Consider the following 23,444-nt stretch of genomic DNA (forward strand, 5'->3'; position numbering starts at 1 on the left):
TCCCCCCCAAAAATTTTTTTTAAAGGGGCAAATGGATTTTTTTCCTTGCCCCAATGGAAGATTTAACTTGAACCTTGGCCCCAATTTTTTATTTTTTTAAGAGGTAAAGGGGGTTCCCCCCCCCCCCCCCCCCCCCCCCCCCCCAACAAAATAATAATAATAATAATAATAATAATAATAATAATAATAATAATGATGATGATGATGATGATGATGATGATGATGATGATGATGATGATGATGATGATGATGATGAAGTAAGTCTAACTGGATGTTCTTAATTCACTATTAAAATTAATGAAATTTCCTTTAAGAAAGAAAATAATAGTTTGATTGGTGGGTGAACCAGAAAGGTGGAGTTAATAAATTAATGATAGAAATTTTTTATGAATGTCCTATCATTTAGGATAGTTTTTTAGATGAAAAATTTAGAATGTGTAGCACTACTCTTTTCTTAATTTTTATATATTGTGAGGTAAACAGAAGTTTCACTAGACATGTTGTCAGGCCAAGGATAGATAAATGTGTTTGGATGATTAAATAAGGTGATTATAATTAGGTTTTCCTCAAAACTTGACTCTAGTTACCTCACCATTCCATTCAGTCCAAAGAGTCTTAGTGAGCAGGGATGACCGAGTAGCTAACTTTATGAGAAGAGACTCAGTCAAAACCACATTCTCATCTCATTCGAAATCCTAGGGATTGGTTTTTTTATCTATAAAACCCACAATTGCATGATTTTAGGGAGGGAGAAATGGATCCAGCTGTGGTATGGTACCACTGTGGTACCATAGATGGACCCATGGGGATAAATTATAAACAACAATATATAAAGAGATGAAAGTGATGACAACTTGACTGAGATTATTATATCATAAAGAATTCATCAAATCTATTTTTTCATGAGATCGTTCGCTCCATACGATATGCCTGCATTTGTCAATTATGATTCTTCACTTCTTAGCAAGTGCCCTATTTTAAATATTCTAATTAATTTGAACTTAAGGGTTAGTTAGTGGAAAGGCGTGTTTTTTCTAATTAAAATTTGGCTCTTGAGTGATTGTGTCAGTTAATAAATAAAAAAAAAAACAACAACAACAGCAATAACAATAACAATAATTTCATAACTTAAATAAGAAAAAAAAGGCCAGGGAGAGGCCATAAGAACAAAAGAATATAAAAGTGAATCTTCTTTTATCATATTCTTTTTACATATGTTTCATTCATTTATTCGAATTCAATTCATAAATATGATTTTTTTTCTTGAAAACAATAGCAGGCATTTTCATTAGACTAATTAATATTGATCATAACAAAAATGTTAGGAAATTGAGTTTTCTCTCAAGATCATTTCAATCAATTTGTCAAGTAACAAATCAACAGAAAAATTAAATTTAAGAATAATATCAATCCCACACACAAAAGATTTACGTGAAAAACTCTAAATCCGAAGAAAAAGACAACTAGAGAAAAATATTCATTATGTGAAAAAATCATTACAACCATACTCTCAGAAATAATTTCTCCCACCCATGCCCCAAATACACCCAAAACTCTTAATTTAAGAGTAATTATATTCAACTCTTAAATTCTCTCTAAATGCAAGAGGAAATGAATTTTTTGAGATGATAAAACTTATAAAATGCTCTTCTATTTATACTTAAACGGATAGCACTGTTCAATCTGCGTTACTATTCATACCGCGTTACTGTTCAAACCGCGTGGTCAAACCGTGTTACTGTTCACCGCATAGTTAAACCATATTTTTAACCAAAAAAATAATAATTTTTTCAATTTAAGTAAATATGGCGTCACTCGTGGGAAAGCCATTCATAGATAAATGTAAAATTAGTTAAAATGAAACACATATTATTATCCTCTCTGGCATGGATAATTCTTTTACAACAAGCATCCTTCATAATGAAATCGACATTTCCTAATATTGAAGATGGTGAGAACGTAAAAAATGAAAAAAAAAAGACGATACGTTATAAATAATTAATATATAGACTTGTTAGTCATGAATTATATATATATATATAGACAGAGAGAGAGAAAGTGTGGATATTTATACGATTTTTGGGTGGATGTCTATTTTCACAATGATATAACTGATTTTTACAATATTTTAAGAACCGTTTACATCTATGTGGATTCCGCGTCGGCACAAAAATTCGTAAGGACGTCCACAAAAAGGCTGATATATAAAAAAACTTGACAATGACGCTCTATGTTATTTTTTTATTAAATTATATTATATAATATCAACATTCGATTAGGTTCCTGAGAAAAATCACACTAAAAGAATAACACGATTTCGTTTAGCGAACGTTTTGCCAGACGGAAAATCATGGAATCAAACGATAATTAAGACTGTTCATACGGAAAAAAAGGTACCGCAAACGGTGTGAGTAACAGCACTTACTTTTGTCGCCACTTAATTAGAAAAGTAAATGATAAGCTAGTTGAATCGTGCATTGCTCTGACATTCTATTTTATTTTTAGAATTTTCAAATCTAAAGTTGTCCAAATGGCCCTTGTAATTAACTATTTGATGGGAGTTTCCTCATAATATCCATTATAAATTAAAATCTGCGTGTAATACAAAGTTGAATAGCAGACACGAACACGAATGGAAATGATGAAAATATCAACACTCTCTGCTTTTTCTTTTCGGCTCTCGACGATTCTTCTAGCTCTTTGCTTTTTCAATTTTCCCATCACACGGGCAGCTTCAGGTTCAGCCTATGAATCTTTTCTACAATGCTTAACGCAGCAAACGAACTCTTCAGAACAACAAATCTCAAACATTGTCGTCACTCAGACCAATTCATCGTACGCATCAGTCTTACGAGCGTACATCCGAAACGCCCGTTTCAACCTTTCATCAACGCTGAAACCCACAGTCATCATAACCCCTCTGCAAGAATCTCACGTTTCAGCGGCCGTGATTTGCTCCAAACAAGTTGGCTTCCAACTCAAAATCCGCAGCGGCGGCCATGACTACGAGGGCTTGTCCTACATCTCCGACAGGCCCTTCTTTATCCTCGACATGTTCAATTTACGGTCGATTGATGTTGATGTCAAAGACGAGTCCGCTTGGGTCGAAGCTGGCGCCACATTGGGTGAACTTTACTACAGGATTTGGCAAAAAAGCGAACTGCACGGCTATCCTGCTGGCGTCTGCCCCACCGTCGGCGTTGGCGGCCACTTGAGCGGAGGCGGTTACGGCAACATGTTGAGAAAATTCGGATTGTCTACCGACAATGTTGTTGACGCCAAGATTGTTGATGCTCGGGGGAGGATTCTCGATAGGAAAGCGATGGGGGAGGATCTTTTCTGGGCGATCAGAGGCGGCGGCGGAGCGAGTTTCGGTGTTGTGCTGGCTTATAAGATCAAGTTGGTTCCCGTTCCGGAGACGGTTACCGTGTTTAGAGCTGAAAGGCTTTTGGCTGAGAATGCATCGGATGTGGTCTATAAATGGCAGTTGGTGGCGCCGGCCACGGATGATAATTTGTTTATGAGAATGCTTTTGCAGCCTGTTACAAGAAACAAGAAGCCGACGGTCAGGGCATCGATTGTGGCGTTGTATTTAGGTGGTGCCGACAGTCTCGTGACTCTCCTGGCCAAGGATTTTCCAGAACTGGGGCTGAAGAAAGAAAATGTCATGGAAATGAGTTGGATTCAATCAGTTCTTTGGTGGGCCAATTTCGATAATGGAACTTCACCAAATGTTTTGCTGGACAGAGACCTTAACTCCGCTGATTTCCTGAAGAGGAAATCTGATTATGTTCAGAAACCGATTCCAAAATATTCCCTGAATTTGCTTTGGAAACAAATGATGGAATTGGGGAAAATTGGGTTGGTCTTCAATCCTTATGGAGGAAAAATGGCTGAAATTCCAGCATCAGAGACTGCATTTCCACACAGAGCAGGAAACTTGTTCAAGATTCAGTATTCAATAAGTTGGGGTGATCCTGGAACTGAGATTGAGGAGGACAGACTATCTCAGGCGACAAGCCTTTACAGTTTTATGACTCCATTTGTGTCAAAGAGTCCACGGAGTGCTTATTTGAATTATAGGGATGTGGATATCGGTATCAATCATCATGGTGAAGATAGCTATGCTGAGGGGAAAGTGTATGGGGAGAAGTATTTTAATGGTAATTTTGATAGGTTGGTGAAAGTGAAGTCCATGGTTGATCCAGAAAATTTCTTCAGGAATGAGCAGAGCATCCCCACTGAACAAAGTAAGGCATAGAAGATACTTTTTAAACGATTGATTGAAGCACTTTTGTGTTGGTGATCTTTTTGCTATAGGCTTTATATACAGCAAATAGGATTATAGGAGTAAGCTTATGTATTGCTATTACGAGCAAATAATTCAATTCCTTTCAATTGTCTATCTGTTTTTTATTCTTGTTTTACTTTGTTGTCACATGGCATTACTGGTGTTGTCTATTGCAAATAGCAGAGATACAGATCAGATTATTTATATATGTAGTTACATTGAATTTTTGGCTGTAATAGTTGTACTCTTGTTATCTCCTTATTCAGAAGAGTTTCATCATCATAATGACAAATAGTAGTTGTAGCTTAGCAAGAGTGCGTGGACAGAGTTTTAGCAAGCGGCCAATGTCTTTTCTTCTTTAACATGTGAATTAAGAATTCGGCTAGCTATGATTGTAGAAAGGAAAATGATTGGTGTAAAGAAACACGAGAGAAAGACGAGAGAAACAATAAAGAAAGGGTAGAGAGAGAATGAGTGGGTAGAGAGAGGGGGAAAAATTCTCTTGTCTTTCTCTCGTGCTTCTCTCTCTCTAACGCTATTCTTGTAGAAAGCTCAACTGGGTAGTTGAAGTAGAAGGTATGGTTTTTTTTTTTTTAATTTATTTTTTGTGTGTTTCTGCAATTTGGACTTGTAATACTCAAATTGCGTGAAGCGGTGATGCCCACCCAAGTCAATGAATACTAATAACTTTTCTCTTTTTGGTCTATTTTAATTAATCATTTTTACACAAATACTCATACACCCAGTTATCCCACGAAATTTTTTATATTAACTTAAGCGTTGAAGGGTTAATATTAGAAAAACTTCTAGCACCCTTGACCATTTTTGTAATTGCAGGTGCTCGCCGTAATTGGATCGTGCTTGCCATTTTTTGCTCACCGGATTGGATTTCTTGACACCGACTTCTACTTAGGTTGTTAAATCAAGACTAAAAACCATCTCCCCTAACAAATAAATTTAAATGCTAGCGCTAGAATATGGTAAATAGCCCACGCACCGACACAACCAGATTTTGGCGTCGAACACATGTGATTGTATTGCTTGAACAATTCTGCTTTACAACGATTTGCGGAATGAATCTCCATGTATTAATATTTTATATCATAACTAGTTTTATAATTGTAAACCAAAACTTCACAGGGTATCCGACTGTGAAGGGAAGGGCCACAGACTCATGCTTCTGCGGACATGTAGATATGTTTCTAAGTATTTCTCCGTGGGTGTAATATTATACGTGGGAGGTGCTTTTAGTATCAATGGGCCCATGGGTTTCTACATGAGCCCAATCTTGAGTTGCAATGGCCCGATTTGTCCGAAATGGTGAAATATAATCACGTCACATGTGCCATATGTTTAATAGACACCCTCTCGGGCCCGGAGTCGTTAAAAGGAAAAAATAAAAAATAAATAGTCAGTTCGCATACATAAATAACATAAGAGAGTCTAACATGAAATGAATACTACCCTAAGCTATTATTTATTCTTTCATTGAATGCAGTAAAAATTGGTACGTATTTCTTAAAATTAGGACAAATTATTGAGAAAACTTAAATCCCCACCTTAGAGTTATGGGGAGGAGGTGCTGACCAACCTAACTTAAGAATTATTGATTATTGCATATATTATTCTAATAAGTAAGTAATATATTAGTGGAAACTTCGGAGATACTATTGTGGATATTGTCATATTCTAAACTCTTTAAATGGATGTTCAAATTTATTTTTTTATTATTAAATTTTATAAATTTTGGACGGAGATGAAAGCCATCTAGTATATAATTTTAATGCACTATGGTGGGTGGGTATGTCCATTGAAATAAATGAAATTCACTAACAAAATGAGTATGCATGTCCAAGTTCTAAAAGATAAATGACACTTTCATTCCTCTTAATTTTTTTTAAATTTCCACTTGAGTCTCCAATAAATTTTTAAACTCCTATTTTATTCAGAGTGTTTAAGTAATTACACAAAAAATACTATAAAAGAGCAAATATGATATTTACATATTTAATGAAGATTTGGTTGTACATTTGGCACAAATCTTAATTCTTAAGAGTCAAAGCGGTTCATCCCCCCCCCCCCCCCCTCCCTAAAAAAAAAAACACAAATAACGAAATCCAACTAAATGTTCTTAATTCACTATTAAAATTAATGAAGTTTCCTTTAAGAAAGAAAATAATAATTTGATTGGTGGTGGACCGCAAAGGTGGAGCTAATAAATCAATGATGGAAAATTTGTCCCTTTGGAGAAAATTTCTCCTTCAATTCTGATCTGGTGACGAGACTCATTCTCCAAACTCTTTTAGTTTTTTACAACATACAAACGAAAAATTAACTTCTTTAATTTGTTAATGAAGACTTTCCGCAACATTTAACAGTTCAATAAAAATTAAAATTATCGAACAATCAGTTTATATTGTTATGAAAATTTTTTATAATGTTGAAAAACTCCGGATTCGCATTTAAAAAAAAAATACAAACATATGTACCAAAAAATGACTCATTTTAATAAAGTAAATAAATTGGTATATAAATAAATGGGCGCCTTTTGTATGATTTTAACATGTTTCTCGATCGGGTTTAATATAAAATTTAGCCGTTTAGCCGGCGCCCATTGACTTTATTAATTAAATACACTGGTTTGCATAAATATATATATTCAGATTGGCCTCATTTGCTATTTTTTTTTTCCCTCCAAATAATGTGTGTGTGTGTGTATTGATATCGAATCCAATTGATGAATAGAAAATTAGCAAATGCAGCTTAATTAATTTTATTCCGAATTTAACATTCCAAGTTAACTTTAATCTGAATGCAGTTTTTGTATTTTATTTTGTACTGAATGTTGACTTCTAAAAATTCCAGAACTAGACCTTTGACTTTTGTTTGCGTTCTCTTAGTTTCCCCATACTCGTCGCCTTTTAACGCTCTGATTGTAATCTGCCCTTAATGGTTAAACTTTTGGTGAATCAGTAATAATTGTCAAAATGTTATACAAATAATTCAAGTCAATAATATATCCAAAATAAAGAAAATGTTAATAATAATGACATTTATGAAAAATTTTCTAAACTTAATGGATAGTTTTATGGGAAATGGTGTCCCATGTGGGGATAAAATTATAAGGAACTGTATATAAAGAGATGAAAGTGATGGCAACTGTGACTGAGATTATTATATTATAAAGAATTCATCAAATCTATTTTTTCATGAGATCGTTCGCTCGATACGATATGCTTGCAGCTTGCATTTGTCAGTTATGATTCTTCACTTCTTAGCATGCACCCTATTTTAAATATTCTAATTAATTTGAACTTAAGAAGGGTTAGTTCCAGTGGAAAGGCGTGTTTTTTCTAACTAAAAATTGGCTCTTGAGTTTAAATTTTAATGATTGTGTCGGTTAATTAAAAAAAAAAAAAAAACAACAACAACAACAATAATAATAACAATGACAATAATTTCATAACTTAAATATAAAAAAAAAGTCAGGGAGAGGTCATAAGAACAAAAGAATATAAAAGTGAATCTTTTTTTTATCATATTCTTTTTACATTTGTTTCATTCATTTATTCAAATTCATAAATGGACATAACTAATTTGCGTCAGGGGTTTGGTACCCCAATCCTTTGTCCTATAGTGAATGAGCTTTTAGATATCATCTAACGGCTGCAAAAGTGACACAAAGACAATTGGAGGTAACGGGATACAAAGGTAATGGGCCGGTAACCTACAGGGAAAGAAGATTTTGATAAAAGTACGCATGTAATGGGTCCAACATTTGTTAAGAAGACATGCATTGAAACTAACAGCAAACAGGTGGATGCAACTATTGGTTGAAAACAAGTTGGTGGAAGCGTGCAACTGTGGGTTGGGGTAAGATCGAAATTCCATTTTTGAAAAAGTGACGAAAATATTTGGAAGAGAGGGTCCAAGAGATAAGGTAATGCAATGCGAAAGTAATTGATGGGAAAAAAAAAGGAGAAAATTCCCCTTTCACCCTGAGGTTTGAAATAATAAATAAATTTAATTTTATTCTTGTAGTTAAAATAATAGGCCGTGTCATTAGGGATGGCAAACAGCGGGCCTGGGCTGGGCTTTTTCAAGCCCATGTTCAGGCCCTCTGTCAGCTAAGTGTACGGGCCTAGGCCGGGCTCGGGCCGGGCTTGGGCTTTATTTATTTATTTTAAATTTTTTAAATTATTATAAATTTAAAATAAATTAATGATCAAAAAGTTATTACAATCATAGATAAATTAAAGAAAATCAATATTTCAAATTAAAATAATAAATAAAGCAAATAAAAACTCATAACTTTAATTTTCTTTAATACTGGATTTTTTAATTCAAACGCTCTCTTAATTAATTAACACAAAAGAGAGAATTTAATATCATAATTTTAGTTTTTTGAATCATAATTGATTTATAAGTTAAGAATTTAAGTTTTCTTTTTTATTTTTAAATTACTTTTCAATTTTAATTATATTATTCTAATTTATAAAAATTTTTTTTTTAAAGTAGTGGCCTTGGGCTTTGTCCGGGATTTTTTTATTGAGCCCTTGTCCAGGCCCTCATGGGCTTTGTCCGGAATTTTTTTTTTGAGCCCTTGTCCAGGCCCTCATGGGTGAGGGCCGGGCCTAAACCCGCGGGCCTGGGCTTTTTTGCCAACCCTACGTGTCATTGCCAATTTTGAACAACAACAACAACAACAATAATAATAATAATAATAAATTATTTAAAGAATAATATTAAAATTATGATGATGATGATAATTTGTGTGATGATGACAACAATAAATTTAAAAATAGTAAATCATCAGCCAAGAAATAGAGATTTAATTGAGATGAAGGATAAGTTAAAACAATAAAAAAGAAAGAGAAAAATATATTCGACACTTTATTTTATTTGTTGTAAGTAATAGAAAGTATAAGTTGTATAGTTTATTACAGAAGAAGCTCGAATTAAGTTGTAATAATTAAAAAAGTAATAAAATTATCTAACATGTTATTTAGTAGTCCCTATTTGTTTCGTATAAGAGTTTAAAGTAATACGTGTGAAATAAAAAACAATAATTTTAGTGTTCGAAAGAAATTGTGTCGTATATATGCCTCCCTTTTAGTCAGTATGTTCTATTGTAAATCTTAATTTATTAAGTAGAAAGCATATAATTATCCTAATATAGTAACACACAGAGAGTCTTCTAAGTGACACAATTTAAAAGTAATTTTTAACTCTCAAGTATAAGAGTGTCTTATTATATTATAGTTCGGTAAGTCCGAGGTCGATCCACAAAAAAAAAAAGATTTATTTGTTTATTGTTTAATAAATTCTTTTTGACATTTTTTTTTTAGATTTATTACCGAAAAGATTAATTATATAAATTATCATTATTTTCCCTTTAATTTTATAATGGATTAAGTATTTTTTGTGCCAAAATTTAATTTGTCTACAATAAATGAAAATAACATTTTGTCATACCTTATATTAAGATATTAAGAATTTATTATGCCAAACTCCTTTGTTTGTCTACAATAAATCAAAATTTCAAAAGATAAAATATGTATAAAATTAAATAGCATATAATTTAATTTATATAATAAAAATAGAAATTCATTAAATCATATTTATTTTGTAAGAGTTTCACATAACCCTAACTATTATTGTTTAGGTAAGCATAATTGAAATAAAAATAAATATTAAAATTAAATTACTCGTAATTAAAAATAAAACTAAATTTATTTATAAAAATAATTATGGAAAATATTAAAACACACCTAAAAAGGGCAAAACTATTTTGCATCATAGGTTTCGTACCCCACTTATTTGTCATTTACCAAAGTCAGCGTTGGATTTCATCTGACGGTTGGAAAAGAAACACAAAGAAAAATAGGAGTAACCTTAGAAACAGTTTATGGCCGGTCACTTGGAGGGGAACAACTGGTTAGTAAAAAAGGCACATGTAGTAAGTTGAAAATATTTTTACGACTTATGTGTTTAAACAAATAACAAACTGATATATGGAGTTCATGTTGCAAGCATTCCCCTTGCCATTGAAACTGGCTATGGAGGTCTTGAACGTTCTGCCTTTTCCACCGATAAATGTATTATTGTTTTAGTTGGATATGCTAGAGTTGACACCCTAGTGCTACAGGTAAAATAACAATACTCTTATTTCTTGTGTTTTCTTTGCTTGGCTCCATTAATATTTTACACGAATTACTTTTGTTTTAAATTTTGTTGGTGGTTTTGGGTATTCATTGTGGCACTCTCATTTTGTGGGTGAATGGCTTTCATAATCTTGATTCACTTGCATTATTTTCATGCATGTTTTATTGTTGGATATTCTATATTATGGGGCATTATCTTGTAACTGAAGATTTTTGTTATGGTTATGTAAGTTGATGTCATAAGGTGCTGCATTAAAAAATTGAACTTATATCAATTAATTAATTTGTGTTAGTAAAGTTTCGGGGCTTCAATACCCAAGTGAATTAATGAAACACATTGAATATCAAAGTTGTCTTGTTAACTCTCTCGTCTGCTGAGATTGTAAATATCACATTTACTCGCTGGGTAGAAATTAAAGAAAACTCTTCTGCAATTTCAGTCGTAACCACCTATATTACCAATTTTTCAATTTATTCATAAATTATTTTACCTTACCCTTCACAGAACCTGCAGTTGACACACTAGCCCAAAGTAATTGTAGGAAGCACCCTCACATATCATACATTCAAAACAATTTGGACTCATAAATCATAATTCTTGAATTTATCCCAACAAGAAATGAATTACAGCAAGTAAAGAAAAGAACAAACAAAATCAATTAACAATCTTTTTTTTTTTACAGGGCACAAAGAGCAGTCGAATAACGTTTTATTCGAAGATGGCTCAGTCTCTGCAGCGAATATGGAGCCACGGCCGCACTGTGCGAGACACCGTGTGCCCATTCTCGAGAGCGTTCTCGGCAGATGCGTTGGTTGAGGTCAAGCCGGGCGAGATCGGCATGGTCTCTGGGATCCCCGAAGAGCATCTTCGTAGAAGAGTGGTGATTTACACACCTGCTAGAACTGCTACTCAACAAGGATCTGGAAAAATTGGAAGGTGGAAGATCAATTTTATGTCAACACAAAAGTAGGAAAATCCATTGATGGGTTGGACATCCACAGGGGATCTATATGCCAATGTTGGTGATGCAGGATTGAGTTTTGACAGCGAAGAGGCTGCAAGAGAATTTGCTGAGAGACATGGTTGGGAATATGTGGTGAGAAAGCCCCACAGACCATTGCTGAATGTGAAGTCATATGCAGAACACTTTTAAGTGGAAGGGTCCTCCCAAAACAGATGGAAACTGTTTATGTTGTCTCACCTGGATTGTTACCATAAAATAAGTCATGGGACTGAGGGTTGATTTCTTTTGCTGCACATTCTCTGTAAATGGCAGAATGTAGCACTATGTTGAATTTGTTGATTATAATAAAACGGGACATGTGGATTGTAACCCTTTGCTCCTTTTATGATTTCTACAGAGAAGACATGGAGCATTTGGTGTTCCCCTGAGAAAAAAAAAATCAATTAACAATCATATGAACAAAACTCAGAAAAACAAAATAAATTAACAATCATATGAACAAAACCCAAAAAAATAAAATAAAATAACAATCACATGAACAAAATAGATGTAGCAAAATTTACCCATATAGATGCAGCACCACCACCACCACCACCACCATCACTAGGCGAATCAGAGCAGAGACGTAGCAGCAGCACCACTAGCCGAATCAGAGCAGAGACGAAGCGGCAGCAGAAGCAGCCGTCGATTCTCAATTACAGCAGCAACAGAGCAGAGACGCAATAGCAATAGCACACGGAGCTGAGATGCAGCAGCAACTTTCTCTCTCAACATAGCAGCAGTAGCAGCTTTCTCTCTCAACGCAATAGGCGATTTTGCTTGAAGAACTATGACAGTCAATTGTTGATGAAATACAAGAGTAATCACGAAGAGAGAGAGAGAGAGGGCTCTGCGAATTTAGATTGAATCATCTTTTTTGTTTTCGTTTTACTAGTACTACAGCTTCAGTCGGTTACCCATTTTCCAACTGTTAAATCTCAGCCGTTAACTACCTTTGTTCACAATCTAAAGGGTCATTCGCTAAGAGACAAAGAACTGGGGTATCAAACCCATGACGTAAGGTAGCTAGACCCAGATCATAAATATGATTTTTTTTCTTTAAAAAAATAGCACGCATTTTCATAGACTAATTAATATTGATCTTAATAAAAATGTTAGGAAATTGAGTTTTCTCTCAAGAGCATTCCAAGTAATTTGTCGAGCAATAAATTAATAAAAAAATTAAATTTAAGAATAATATCAATCCCACACACACAAGATTTATGTGAAAAATTTTAAATTCGGAGAAAAATCATGGCCGTATTAAAAAGACAACTAGAGAAAAATATTTAATATGTAAAAAATTATTACAACCACACTCTCAGAAATAATTTCTCCCACCTAAATCTTAAATACACCAAAAACTCTCAATTTTAGAGTAATTATATTCAACTCTTAAATTCTCTCTAAATGCAAAAGGAAATGAATTCTTTGAGATGATAAAACTTATGAAATATTTTTTTATTTATAATCAAACGGATAGTATTATTCAAACGTATTACTATTCATACTGCGTTAATGTTCAAACCGCGTAGTCAAACCGTGTGACTGTTCACCGCGTGATTAAACCATATTTTGAACAAAAAAAAAAATAATTTCTTCAATTTAAGTAAATATGACGTGTCACTTGTGGTAAAGCCATTGATAGATAAATATAAATTTAGTTGAAATGAAACGCATATTATTATCCTCTTTGGCATGGATAATTCTTTTACAACAAGCATCCTTCATAATGAAAGCGACATTTCCTAATATTGAAGATGGTGAGAACGTAAAAAATGAAAAAAAAAAAAAAGGTACGTTATAAATAATTAATATGCAAAGACTTGTTAGTCATGAATTTTATATATATAGAGAGAGAGAGAGAGAGACAAAGTGTGGATATTTATACGATTTTTGTGTGGATGTCTATTTTCACAATGATATAAATGATTTTTACAATATTCTAAAAACCGTTTACATCTATGTGGATTCCGCGTCGGCACAAAAATTCGTAAGGACGTCCACAAAAAGGCTGATATAGAAAAAACTTGACAATGACGCTCTAATGTTATTTTTTTATTAAATTATATTATATAATAACAACATTCGATTAGGTTCCTGAGAAAAATCACACTAAAAGAATAACACGATTTCGTTTAGCGAACGTTTTGCCAGACGGAAAAGTCAAGGAGAACAATACGTAAACTCAAAGCCTACCCTATGGGACCCCTCCCAAATTAAGATAAAATCGTGGAATCAAACGATAATTAAGACTGTTCAAAGGGGAAAAAAAGAAAAAAACGTACCGTAAACGGTGTGAGTAATAGCACCTACTTTTTTCTCCACTTGATTAGAAAAGTAAATGATAAACTAGTTGAACTGGACATTGCTCTGACATTCTATTTTATTTTTAGAATTTTCAAAATCTAAAGTTGTCCAAATGACCCTTTTAATTAACTATTTCAAGGAAGTTTCCTCATACTATCCCCCTATAAATTAAAATCTGCGGGTGGTAAAAAGTTGAATAGCAGACACGAACACGAATGAAAATGATGAAAATATCAACACTCTGTTCAACTTCTTTTCGGCTCTCAACGATTCTTCTAGTTCTTTGCTTTTTCAATTTCCCCATCACACGGGCAGCTTCAGATTCGGCCTATGAATCTTTTCTACAATGCTTAACGCAGCAAACGAACTCTTCAGAACAACAAATCTCAAACATTGTCGTCACTCAGACCAATTCATCGTACGCATCAGTCTTGCGAGCGTACATCCGAAACGCCCGTTTCAACCTTTCATCAACGCTGAAACCCACAGTCATCATAACCCCTCTGCAGGAATCTCACGTTTCAGCGGCCGTGATTTGCTCCAAACAAGTTGGCTTCCAACTCAAAATCCGCAGCGGCGGCCATGACTACGAGGGCTTGTCCTACATCTCCGACAGGCCCTTCTTTATCCTCGACATGTTCAATTTACGGTCGATTGATGTTGATGTCAAAGACGAGTCCGCTTGGGTCGAAGCTGGCGCCACATTGGGTGAACTTTACTACAGGATTTGGCAAAAAAGTAAACTGCACGGCTATCCTGCCGGCGTCTGCCCCACCGTCGGCGTTGGCGGCCACTTGAGCGGCGGCGGGTACGGCAACATGTTGAGAAAATTTGGATTGTCCACCGACAATGTTGTTGACGCCAAGATTGTTGATGTTCGGGGGAGGATTCTCGATAGGAAAGCAATGGGGGAGGATCTTTTTTGGGCGATCAGAGGCGGCGGCGGAGCGAGTTTCGGTGTTGTGCTGGCTTATAAGATCAAGTTGGTTCCCGTTCCGGAGACGGTTACCGTGTTTAGAGCTGAAAGGCTTTTGGCTGAGAATGCAACGGATGTGGTCTATAAATGGCAGTTGGTGGCGCCGGCCACGGATGATAATTTGTTTATGAGAATGCTTTTGCAGCCTGTTACAAGAAACAAGAAGCCGACGGTCAGGGCATCGATTGTGGCGTTGTATTTAGGTGGTGCCGACAGTCTCGTGACTCTCCTGGCCAAGGATTTTCCAGAACTGGGGCTGAAGAAAGAAAATGTCATGGAAATGAGTTGGATTCAATCAGTTCTTTGGTGGGCCAATTTCGATAATGGAACTTCACCAAATGTTTTGCTGGACAGAGACCTTAACTCCGCTGATTTCCTGAAGAGGAAATCTGATTATGTTCAGAAACCGATTCCAAAATATTCCCTGAATTTGCTGTGGAAACAAATGATGGAATTGGGGAAAATTGGGTTGGTCTTCAATCCTTATGGAGGAAAAATGGCTGAAATTCCAGCATCAGAGACTGCATTTCCACACAGAGCAGGAAACTTGTTCAAGATTCAGTATTCAATAAGTTGGAGTGATCCTGGAACTGAGATTGAGGAGGACAGACTATCTCAGGCGACAAGCCTTTACAGTTTTATGACTCCATTTGTGTCAACGAGTCCACGAAGTGCTTATTTGAATTATAGGGATGTGGATATCGGTATCAATCATCATGGTGAAGATAGCTATGCTGAGGGGAAAGTGTATGGGGAGAAGTATTTTAATGGTAATTTTGATAGGTTGGTGAAAGTGAAGACCATGGTTGATCCAGAAAATTTCTTCAGGAATGAGCAGAGCATCCCCACTCAACCAAGTAAGGCATAAAACGATTGATTAAAGCACTTTTGTGTTGGTGATCTTTTTGCAATAGGCTTTATATACAGCAAATAGGATTATAGGAGTAAGCTTTTGTATTGCTATTACGAGCGAATAATTCAATTCCTTTCAATTGTCTATCTGTTTCTGTTCTTGTTTTACTTTGTTGTCACATGACATTACTGGTGTTGTCTATTGCAAATAGCAGAAATACAGATCAGATTATTTATATATGTAGTTATATTGAATTTTTGGCTACAATAGTTGTACTCTTGTTATCTCCTTATTCAGAAGAGTTTCATCATCATAATGACAAATAGTAGTTGTAGCTTAGCAAAGTGTGCGTGGTGGACAGTTTTAGCAAGCGGCCAATATCTTTTCTTCTTTATGACATGTGAATTAAGAATTCGGCTAGCTATGATTGTAGAAAGCTCAACTGGGTAGTTGAAGTGGAAAGTACGGTTTTTTTTTTGTGTGTTTCTGTAATTTGGACTTGTAATACTCAAATTGCGTGAAGCAATGATGCCCACCCAAGTCAAAGAATAATAATAATCTCTACATAAACATCATTGAATAAATTTAATGGCGTGGAAAGTTCATGGGTATTGACTGTTCTATTGTTCGATGTGCTGTGAAATGAAACCATGAATGAGTAGGCTTGACTTGTTTTCAGGGCAACGCGTTGCTGAGAAAGTCCACAATACGCCGCTCTCTGCATAATTTCCGCTATTCATATGATCCATATGTATACAAACTTTTTAGATTATTCAACGCTACAAATTGTGTGTATGTGAATCATAACGGCTTAGGCATGCCCTGAGAAAGTTCTGCGATGACTTACTTTCTCTGCAATGCAATGTATATTAAAAATAATAGTACATATAATTTGAAAATATGCCAATCTATTGCTTAATGTGAACTCGTACACATTTCAGCTGCATCTTTAATTGGTGGGTCAAGCTTAAGCACATGCAATTAGCAAAGACATGTTGTACATAATATTAGTGGGTTGGTGGTGGTTGCAGGATCTGACTCTGGCGTGACCCCTCTGTTGAGCTCCACCACAGGTTCTTGGAAGCTGATCGGAGGTCTTTTACTTTGCTTCTTCTGGAGAAGTTAAGTGATAAGGTGTTTGTGGCCTTTGATGGTCCTAATTTTGTACTGTGATGATGCCCCTTGGTTCGCCAAATCCGCGTTTAATGCACTACGCATACAGGAGGACTTTTTTCATTTTCCATGTGCCGAAGAATATCATACGTGCCAATCACCATCATCAACTAGAAGCCTGCAAATTTGATTTTTGATAATTCTCCTGTCTTCTAGTATTACCATGAAATAGAAAAGTAAGAGCATGCGCTGTTTGTAACTTTCCAACCTCTTGACTTTTAATATCAAAATATCGTCGTTTCATTAGCTGATCAGCTACGTCATTGGTTCAAGTTCCAGAAGATCGTTTTCTCCTGGGAACAAAATGGGTACGAGGAACTCAGCATATTCAAAAATTGAAACCCAGATCTCATTTCCTTTCTTTTTTTTGTTTTTCTAATTTTCTTCCGCTTATAATAATAATAGCTAAATGATGGCATATTGCCTTAGAGCTTGGTTGGAGAAGATATTACCCTGGAGCACTGATAGATACCGCACGGCGCACGTCAGCCCCACAAAATGCCAAAACGCCGCCCATTCACGAAACCAGATTTTCAACGCAGAAAATGGTTGTCGTTTTGGCCACTTTGATGGGTTCGCGGGAGGTTTGGGTGGGGCATTCATCATTTCTGTTTGGAAATAAGATTTTTTTTTTTTAAAGTGTTGTGGGCCTACCGTTTTTCCCCTAAAGAAACACGGGGCCGTTTAGCTGTAGCATCATCGAGGTGAGTCGGATTGACTTGGTCAACTTTGTTTTTTTTTTATTTAACATGAAAAAGAATGGTTGAATCGAGAGTGTTGTGTTTCTTTAACTAAACTCTCAATGGATGGGCCTTTCTAACTCTCACCCTGGACTGGGAATTTTGGATTGGATCGCTAAAGTGTTGTGTTGGGCTGCTTCAGCTTTTGTCCTAGATATGACTTTTTCAAAATTTTTACTTTGTTAAATTCTCTCATTGTAAGGAACCTTGAGTCTTTTATTATTATTAATATTATTAATTCACGCACTCATTAAAGTTCTAATTCAGGACCAGAGTCTCAAGGTCACTTCTTCCAATAGAGTTTCACCTTAGCTTCATCCTACGCATTTTGTTAAACAATAAAAAAACTAATAAATTTTCATAAAATTTGATTATCTGACAATGTCTAAATTGTGGAGTACGATATCTCATAAATATTTCGATTATAACGGATAAAAATTTTGTATTCATTTATAAAAGAAAAAACCTTAAATATGACGGACGTTTCGCATCATTCATGCAACTGTTTTCATAAACATGTGTTTTGATCTAATCAATTATGATTGTTACTATAATTAGAAAAAAGAATATATAAAACATTTGGCAGGATTTTATTGAGCAATATTACCGGGACTGTTTTACTTGAAATTTATTGTATACTCAAATGTCATGAGAGTGTTCATATTGAATTGCGTTTGGCTAAATTACAAACCAACGTAATTTGAAGTAATGATATAACATCGTGAAATTACTCAAAATTAAAATCACAAGCTGGGCAGAGCAATGGCATGGAAGGTCTCAAATATTAGATATATGCTTGAGAGTAGCCTTGTAAATGCCATTTTGGAATTGGAGGAGAATCCCGTCAAATTCAAATATGGGGGATATGCAAGCCCCGCGTTTGCAAGGTTATTCGTCACAGCACTGAGACATTTGGTCCTCACAACGGACCCAAGAGCTAAGAGAGCAGCCATGGCATCACATTCAAGCCAAAAGTAAGAACCAGCGCGCTTTTTATGATAAACAAAGACATATCACTCTCTCCTGCCAGAAAATGATATCTAATTGGTAACTAAGCTATGGAAATGTAAATACAGAGGTGCATGCTTTCAAAATTTCCATTTGACTTTAATTTAGACCTTGGAGCAAAATTATGAGTATGTTTGGAATTGTTTCAGATTGTCAAATAAGTGATTATTTAATATTTTAACACGCAAACATATGTTTGATAAACTAACTCCAAAATGAGTAATGTTAAGTATCCCAACAATTTCCCAATTGAGTAAAGTAATTAGTAACTTTACATTCTTTATCCAATATATGAGTGACATATAATATTAGAATTCAAATATAAAAGATCCCTAGTATTATTAATTTTAAAATCTAATTATTTGATAATATGATTGTAAGGTAGAACACTAAAAAATGCCCTTGACGAAATTAATTATTTCTAAAAATACCATTCTAACAAAATTAAATAAATAAATAATAATTTTTAATTTTTAAAAGTCAAACAAAACATAAAAACAACCACTAATAAATCGAATTGTCATTGGCCACTGATCTTCACTCCGTAGGAGTGGCCATACGATGATACCACATTTACTATCATATTGAAAATTTATCGATTTACATAATAATAGTATTTTTATAGGGGGCAAAACTATGTTGCAACTGTAGTATGGTACTGCAGTTGCAACCAGCCATTAAATTTATAATTGTTCAGTTGGATTGGTAGATCCAATGGCTGGTTGCAAATGTGGTACCATACCACAGTTGCAACATAGCTGGACTCTTTTATAGGACAAAACTAAACAAATGAGTGACACATGTCTAAGATATGTGGCGGCGTTGCGGTGGCCGCTGCTCTTTGGATGGCATGTGAAGCTTTCTTCCAACGAAAATGCCACCAATGCTTAGATCAAAAGATTTCCAATCGTAAGATTACTATATTCGCCAGAGACGGCATCGGTGCGGTGTTGATAATGACAATTTTTCAGTGGCTTTTTTATCAATTTAAAAATATTCGTTTGTTTCATTGAAAATATTTTTTTAATAGCAATTTAATACATATGAATTTTGTTTACTAATAACAAAATACTTATTTTTTTTTTAATTGTTATGGCAAATATGTACCATTTTGGTCGTTATGTCTATAAACAATATAATTTATGATTAATCACCAAATATTGTATTACAAATTATTTAGAAAGTGACTCTGTCGTAATCCTGATTCACCAGACATCTTAGTAAATTATTTGGAAAGTTGATTAATTTGCGAATCTCATAGTGATTGATTATTTGGGAAACAATCCAAAGAGTAATGATACAGCCACAAACTCTTGTACAAACTTATTTTGTACAAACTGATGTGGCATGATAAGATTGGTTGAATTAAATATCACTTGGCTCACATGATTTGTTTTTATTAATTTATATTTTCATTCAACCAATGAATTAATGACACGTCAGTTTGTACAAAATAAGTTTGTACAAGAGTTTGTGGTTGTATCATTACTCCAATCCAAAACATACCCTAAATTATGCTGTACTGTCCAAAATAAATCACCATGTACTGTTAAAAAAAAAAAAAAAGCTTTGAAGTCATTTTCTGGGCGGCAGAGTAGATTCCAAATCTCCAAACAGGACAGGTATCTAAAATATTGTAATTAACTCAGCAAATAATCATACAATTCATTGCGAATTTGTGGCCTTTGGATTTTGGAACACTTGCTGGGAAGCTGATATTACCGCCCGATGCCTCCAAGAAGACAATGTAATATGCCAATGAACCTCTAATAATCTATTACCCTTTGTGCTCCCTGGGAATTTCCCTTTCCCTTAAGCCGACCTTTATACGATATCTAGTAACATCTTTAAGTGCTCATTTTTTTCTCATCGGAATTACATTCATATATGAATTAACATGGCTGTTACAAACTTTGAATTACTGTTATTATTGGGTACTCTTTCCATCTCAGGTTTTTCTGCAACTTCATATTCAACTGAAGTGAGCTTTTTGCAATGCTTTTCCTCAAACTTGCAGCATCCTAATGAAGCTTCCAACGTTCTCCTCACTACTAACAGTTCTAATTATTCTTCCGTCCTGCAATCTTCCATACGAAACCACAGATTCCTAAACAATTCAACACTAAAACCACAATTTATAATAACTCCAAGCCATGTATCCCATATCCAAGCAGCCATCAGGTGCTCCAAGCAAAACGGCCTGCAAGTAAGAGTCCGAAGTGCAGGTCACGACTACGAGGGACTATCTTATGTAGCCGATGTTCCTTTTCTTATAATTGATCTTTTCAATCTTCGCTCCATAAGGGTTGACATTGAAAATGAAAGTGCATGGGTCGAATCCGGGGCAACACTTGGAGAATTATACCACAAGATTGCAGAGAAAAGTAAGCTATACGGCTTCCCTGCGGGCAGCTGTTCAACTGTTGGCGTTGGAGGACACTTCAGCGGGGGTGGATTTGGCACCATTTTCAGAAAGTATGGTTTAGCAGCCGATAACATAATCGATGCGAAAATAGTTGACGTTAATGGAAAAATCCTGACAAGAAAATCCATGGGGGAAGATCTATTTTGGGCCATTCGAGGAGGCGGAGGGGCAAGTTTCGGAGTCATTTTCTCCTGGAAAGTAAAGATTGTTCCTGTGCCCCAAACCGTTACCGTTTTCAATGTTAGATACACATTGGAGCAAGGTGCAAGCAAGCTTCTTCAGAAATGGCAAAACGTTGCACATGAGCTTGATGAAGACATTTTCCTCCATGCAGTATTAGAAGTTGCTGATAGTACTACAAGTTCAGCTGGCAGTAACAAAACTGTTCTGGTTTCATTTGGATCTTTATATCTTGGTGGGGTTGAAAAACTAGTGTCATTGTTACAAGAAAGCTTCCCTCAGCTGGGCCTAATGCGCGAAAACTGCACAGAAATGACTTGGATTCAATCCGTTCTTTATTTTGCCGGCTTTTCAACAAAGGATTCTTTGAATGTATTGCTTGATCGGAGTACACAATATAAGGGCTTCTTGAAAGCAAAATCCGATTACTTAACAAAACCCGTGTCCGAAACTGGATTAGAAGGGCTGTATAGAATTCTCCTGGAAGAAGAGGCACCGGTGCTGATCTTGACACCGTATGGAGGCAGAATGAGTGAGATTTCAGATTCAGAAATTGCATTTCCGCACAGGAAAGGTAACATATACGCAATCCAGTACTTGACAAACTGGGATGAAGAAGATGAAACAGAGAAGCACATAAGCTCGATGAGAAGGCTTTATAAATACATGAAACCTTATGTTTCAAAGGCTCCAAGAGCTGCATATTTGAACTACAGGGATCTTGATTTGGGAAGGAACAACAATGCTGGGAATTCAAGTTATGCACAAGCATACGTTTGGGGTTTGAAGTATTTCAAGAATAATTTTAAGAGGCTGGTTCGTGTGAAGACTGCAGTTGATCCTGATAACTTTTTCAGGAATGAACAAAGCATCCCAGTGTTTCCATAGTAAGGAAAGTAAAAGGCAGATAATATTAGGATGATTTGGGCATAATATTCAGAAAATAAAATATGAAAATATTTATGTTTCTCTACTTATTCTGATGTCAAATATATAACAATGACCTTGTGGCTTGTTGAGTTAAACATATGACAACAATACTTGTTGGTTAGGAAATGTTTGGAAAATAGAAGCACGAGAGAAATAAAGAAGAAAATAGAGAGAGAGGACAAAATTATTTCGTCTTTCTCTCGTACTTTTCTACACCTAGCACTACTATTGATTATTACTATGTGGCCCCAATAGGTTTTTTTGGTGCACTTAAATGGACAAAGGTCATCGCTACTAGGTTACTACCGATTTATCTAATAAATCTGGCCCAAATAATATTGGCCCAATCCATCTCTTAAAATTTCTGCCAAGTCCATTTTGCACACTTAATTAAATTTTGTTTATGACGTATACATAAACAGGAAAAATAACAATAATAAAGTGAACCTCAATCATGCAAGAAGAATTTCAGGGGGGGAAAAGAAAAGGAAAAAGAAAAGTAGAGATTCATCGAAATGAAAATGATAGGTACTGTTGAGATGACTCTCTATTCGAACACTTAACCTCTTTTTTTTTTCTTTTTTTTTTAGTGAGAGGCCAACCCGTTCTTAGAAATTATAACTTAAAGTTAAAAAATTACGCTCATTGAGTGAAATTATGACATAAAAGCAAGCCTACCACCGGTCAAGTATTTAATCAGATAATGAAATGAAAGTTAAAAGAAAAGACAAATTAATAAAATCATTGCTGCCACTATTTCAGACAAGAGACGCTAGCTTTACAAATTAATAAGCCAACAGAGCTAGTTTCAATATCGATGATTATCTATTATTATTTTGAAAGTCACTAGTGTGCTCCAGATTAATCGCTTAATTAGTAATTAATCATCCGTACGTACTTGTTCATTCTCAATTGATCACTTATTCAGTTATCCTTATCATGTTATGAGTGTGATGAATCCTTGAAGTGCACCATTAATTATACAATTGACGACAGTGTGATCCTACTCGATCAGCCAGCCTGATCCCAATATTATTTTGTCATTTTGATTATAGGAATCCACTGACTGAATTTATCTGCAACAGCTTGTGATATGATATCCACACTAGTGGCAGCAGTTTAAAGTACGCTAAAAGATCTAATTAATAATTGGTACGTGTAGTAAATTTCAATCACGATAGTGGTTGAATTACAGCACAAACCGAAATATAAGAAAAATTGGTAAGATCCTTGACTATTATCTAGTGGGGGAGAAAAGTGACCATACACAAGCACAATCTCCAATTTGCAGAGTTATATTTGTTGTGGAGCTTCAAATTGGAAATTTGGATCCTATTCATTGCACCATTTTCATTTCAAACAAAGATTGTGCGCCGAGGTAGGTGATTTG

General features: G+C 35.0%; 3 protein-coding genes and 1 pseudogene across 4 annotated transcripts; all 4 read left to right on the top strand.

Annotated features, from left to right (window-relative positions):
* Positions 1 to 2,568: 2,568 nt before the first annotated feature.
* LOC18051744 (berberine bridge enzyme-like 21) lies at positions 2,569 to 4,365 on the top strand. Its single transcript, XM_006448794.2, has one exon. The coding sequence runs from the start codon at positions 2,633 to 2,635 to the stop codon at positions 4,259 to 4,261; it is 1,629 nt and encodes a 542-aa protein (XP_006448857.1). The 5' UTR covers positions 2,569 to 2,632; the 3' UTR covers positions 4,262 to 4,365.
* Positions 4,366 to 11,039: 6,674 nt separating this feature from the next.
* On the top strand, positions 11,040 to 11,839 carry LOC18051746 (annotated as a pseudogene).
* Positions 11,840 to 13,904: 2,065 nt separating this feature from the next.
* On the top strand, positions 13,905 to 17,017 carry LOC18051747 (berberine bridge enzyme-like 21). 2 transcript variants are annotated; one of them, XM_006448797.2, is made up of 2 exons: positions 13,905 to 15,602; positions 16,630 to 17,017. In XM_006448797.2, exons 1-2 carry the CDS (start codon positions 13,985 to 13,987, stop codon positions 16,722 to 16,724), a joined length of 1,713 nt encoding a protein of 570 aa, XP_006448860.1. In that variant the 5' UTR covers positions 13,905 to 13,984; the 3' UTR covers positions 16,725 to 17,017. The 2 variants fall into 2 exon arrangements, with proteins under 2 accessions (XP_006448860.1, XP_024046798.1); XM_024191030.1 differs by lacking the exon at positions 16,630 to 17,017 and adding an exon at positions 16,278 to 16,339.
* Positions 17,018 to 20,416: 3,399 nt separating this feature from the next.
* LOC18051748 (berberine bridge enzyme-like 26) lies at positions 20,417 to 22,012 on the top strand. Its single transcript, XM_006448798.1, has one exon. The coding sequence runs from the start codon at positions 20,417 to 20,419 to the stop codon at positions 22,010 to 22,012; it is 1,596 nt and encodes a 531-aa protein (XP_006448861.1).
* The last annotated feature ends 1,432 nt before the right edge of the window (positions 22,013 to 23,444 follow it).

This window comes from Citrus clementina, unplaced genomic scaffold, assembly GCF_000493195.1.
Source record: "Citrus clementina cultivar Clemenules unplaced genomic scaffold, Citrus_clementina_v1.0 scaffold_2, whole genome shotgun sequence".
NCBI classification, from domain to species: domain Eukaryota; kingdom Viridiplantae; phylum Streptophyta; class Magnoliopsida; order Sapindales; family Rutaceae; genus Citrus; species Citrus x clementina.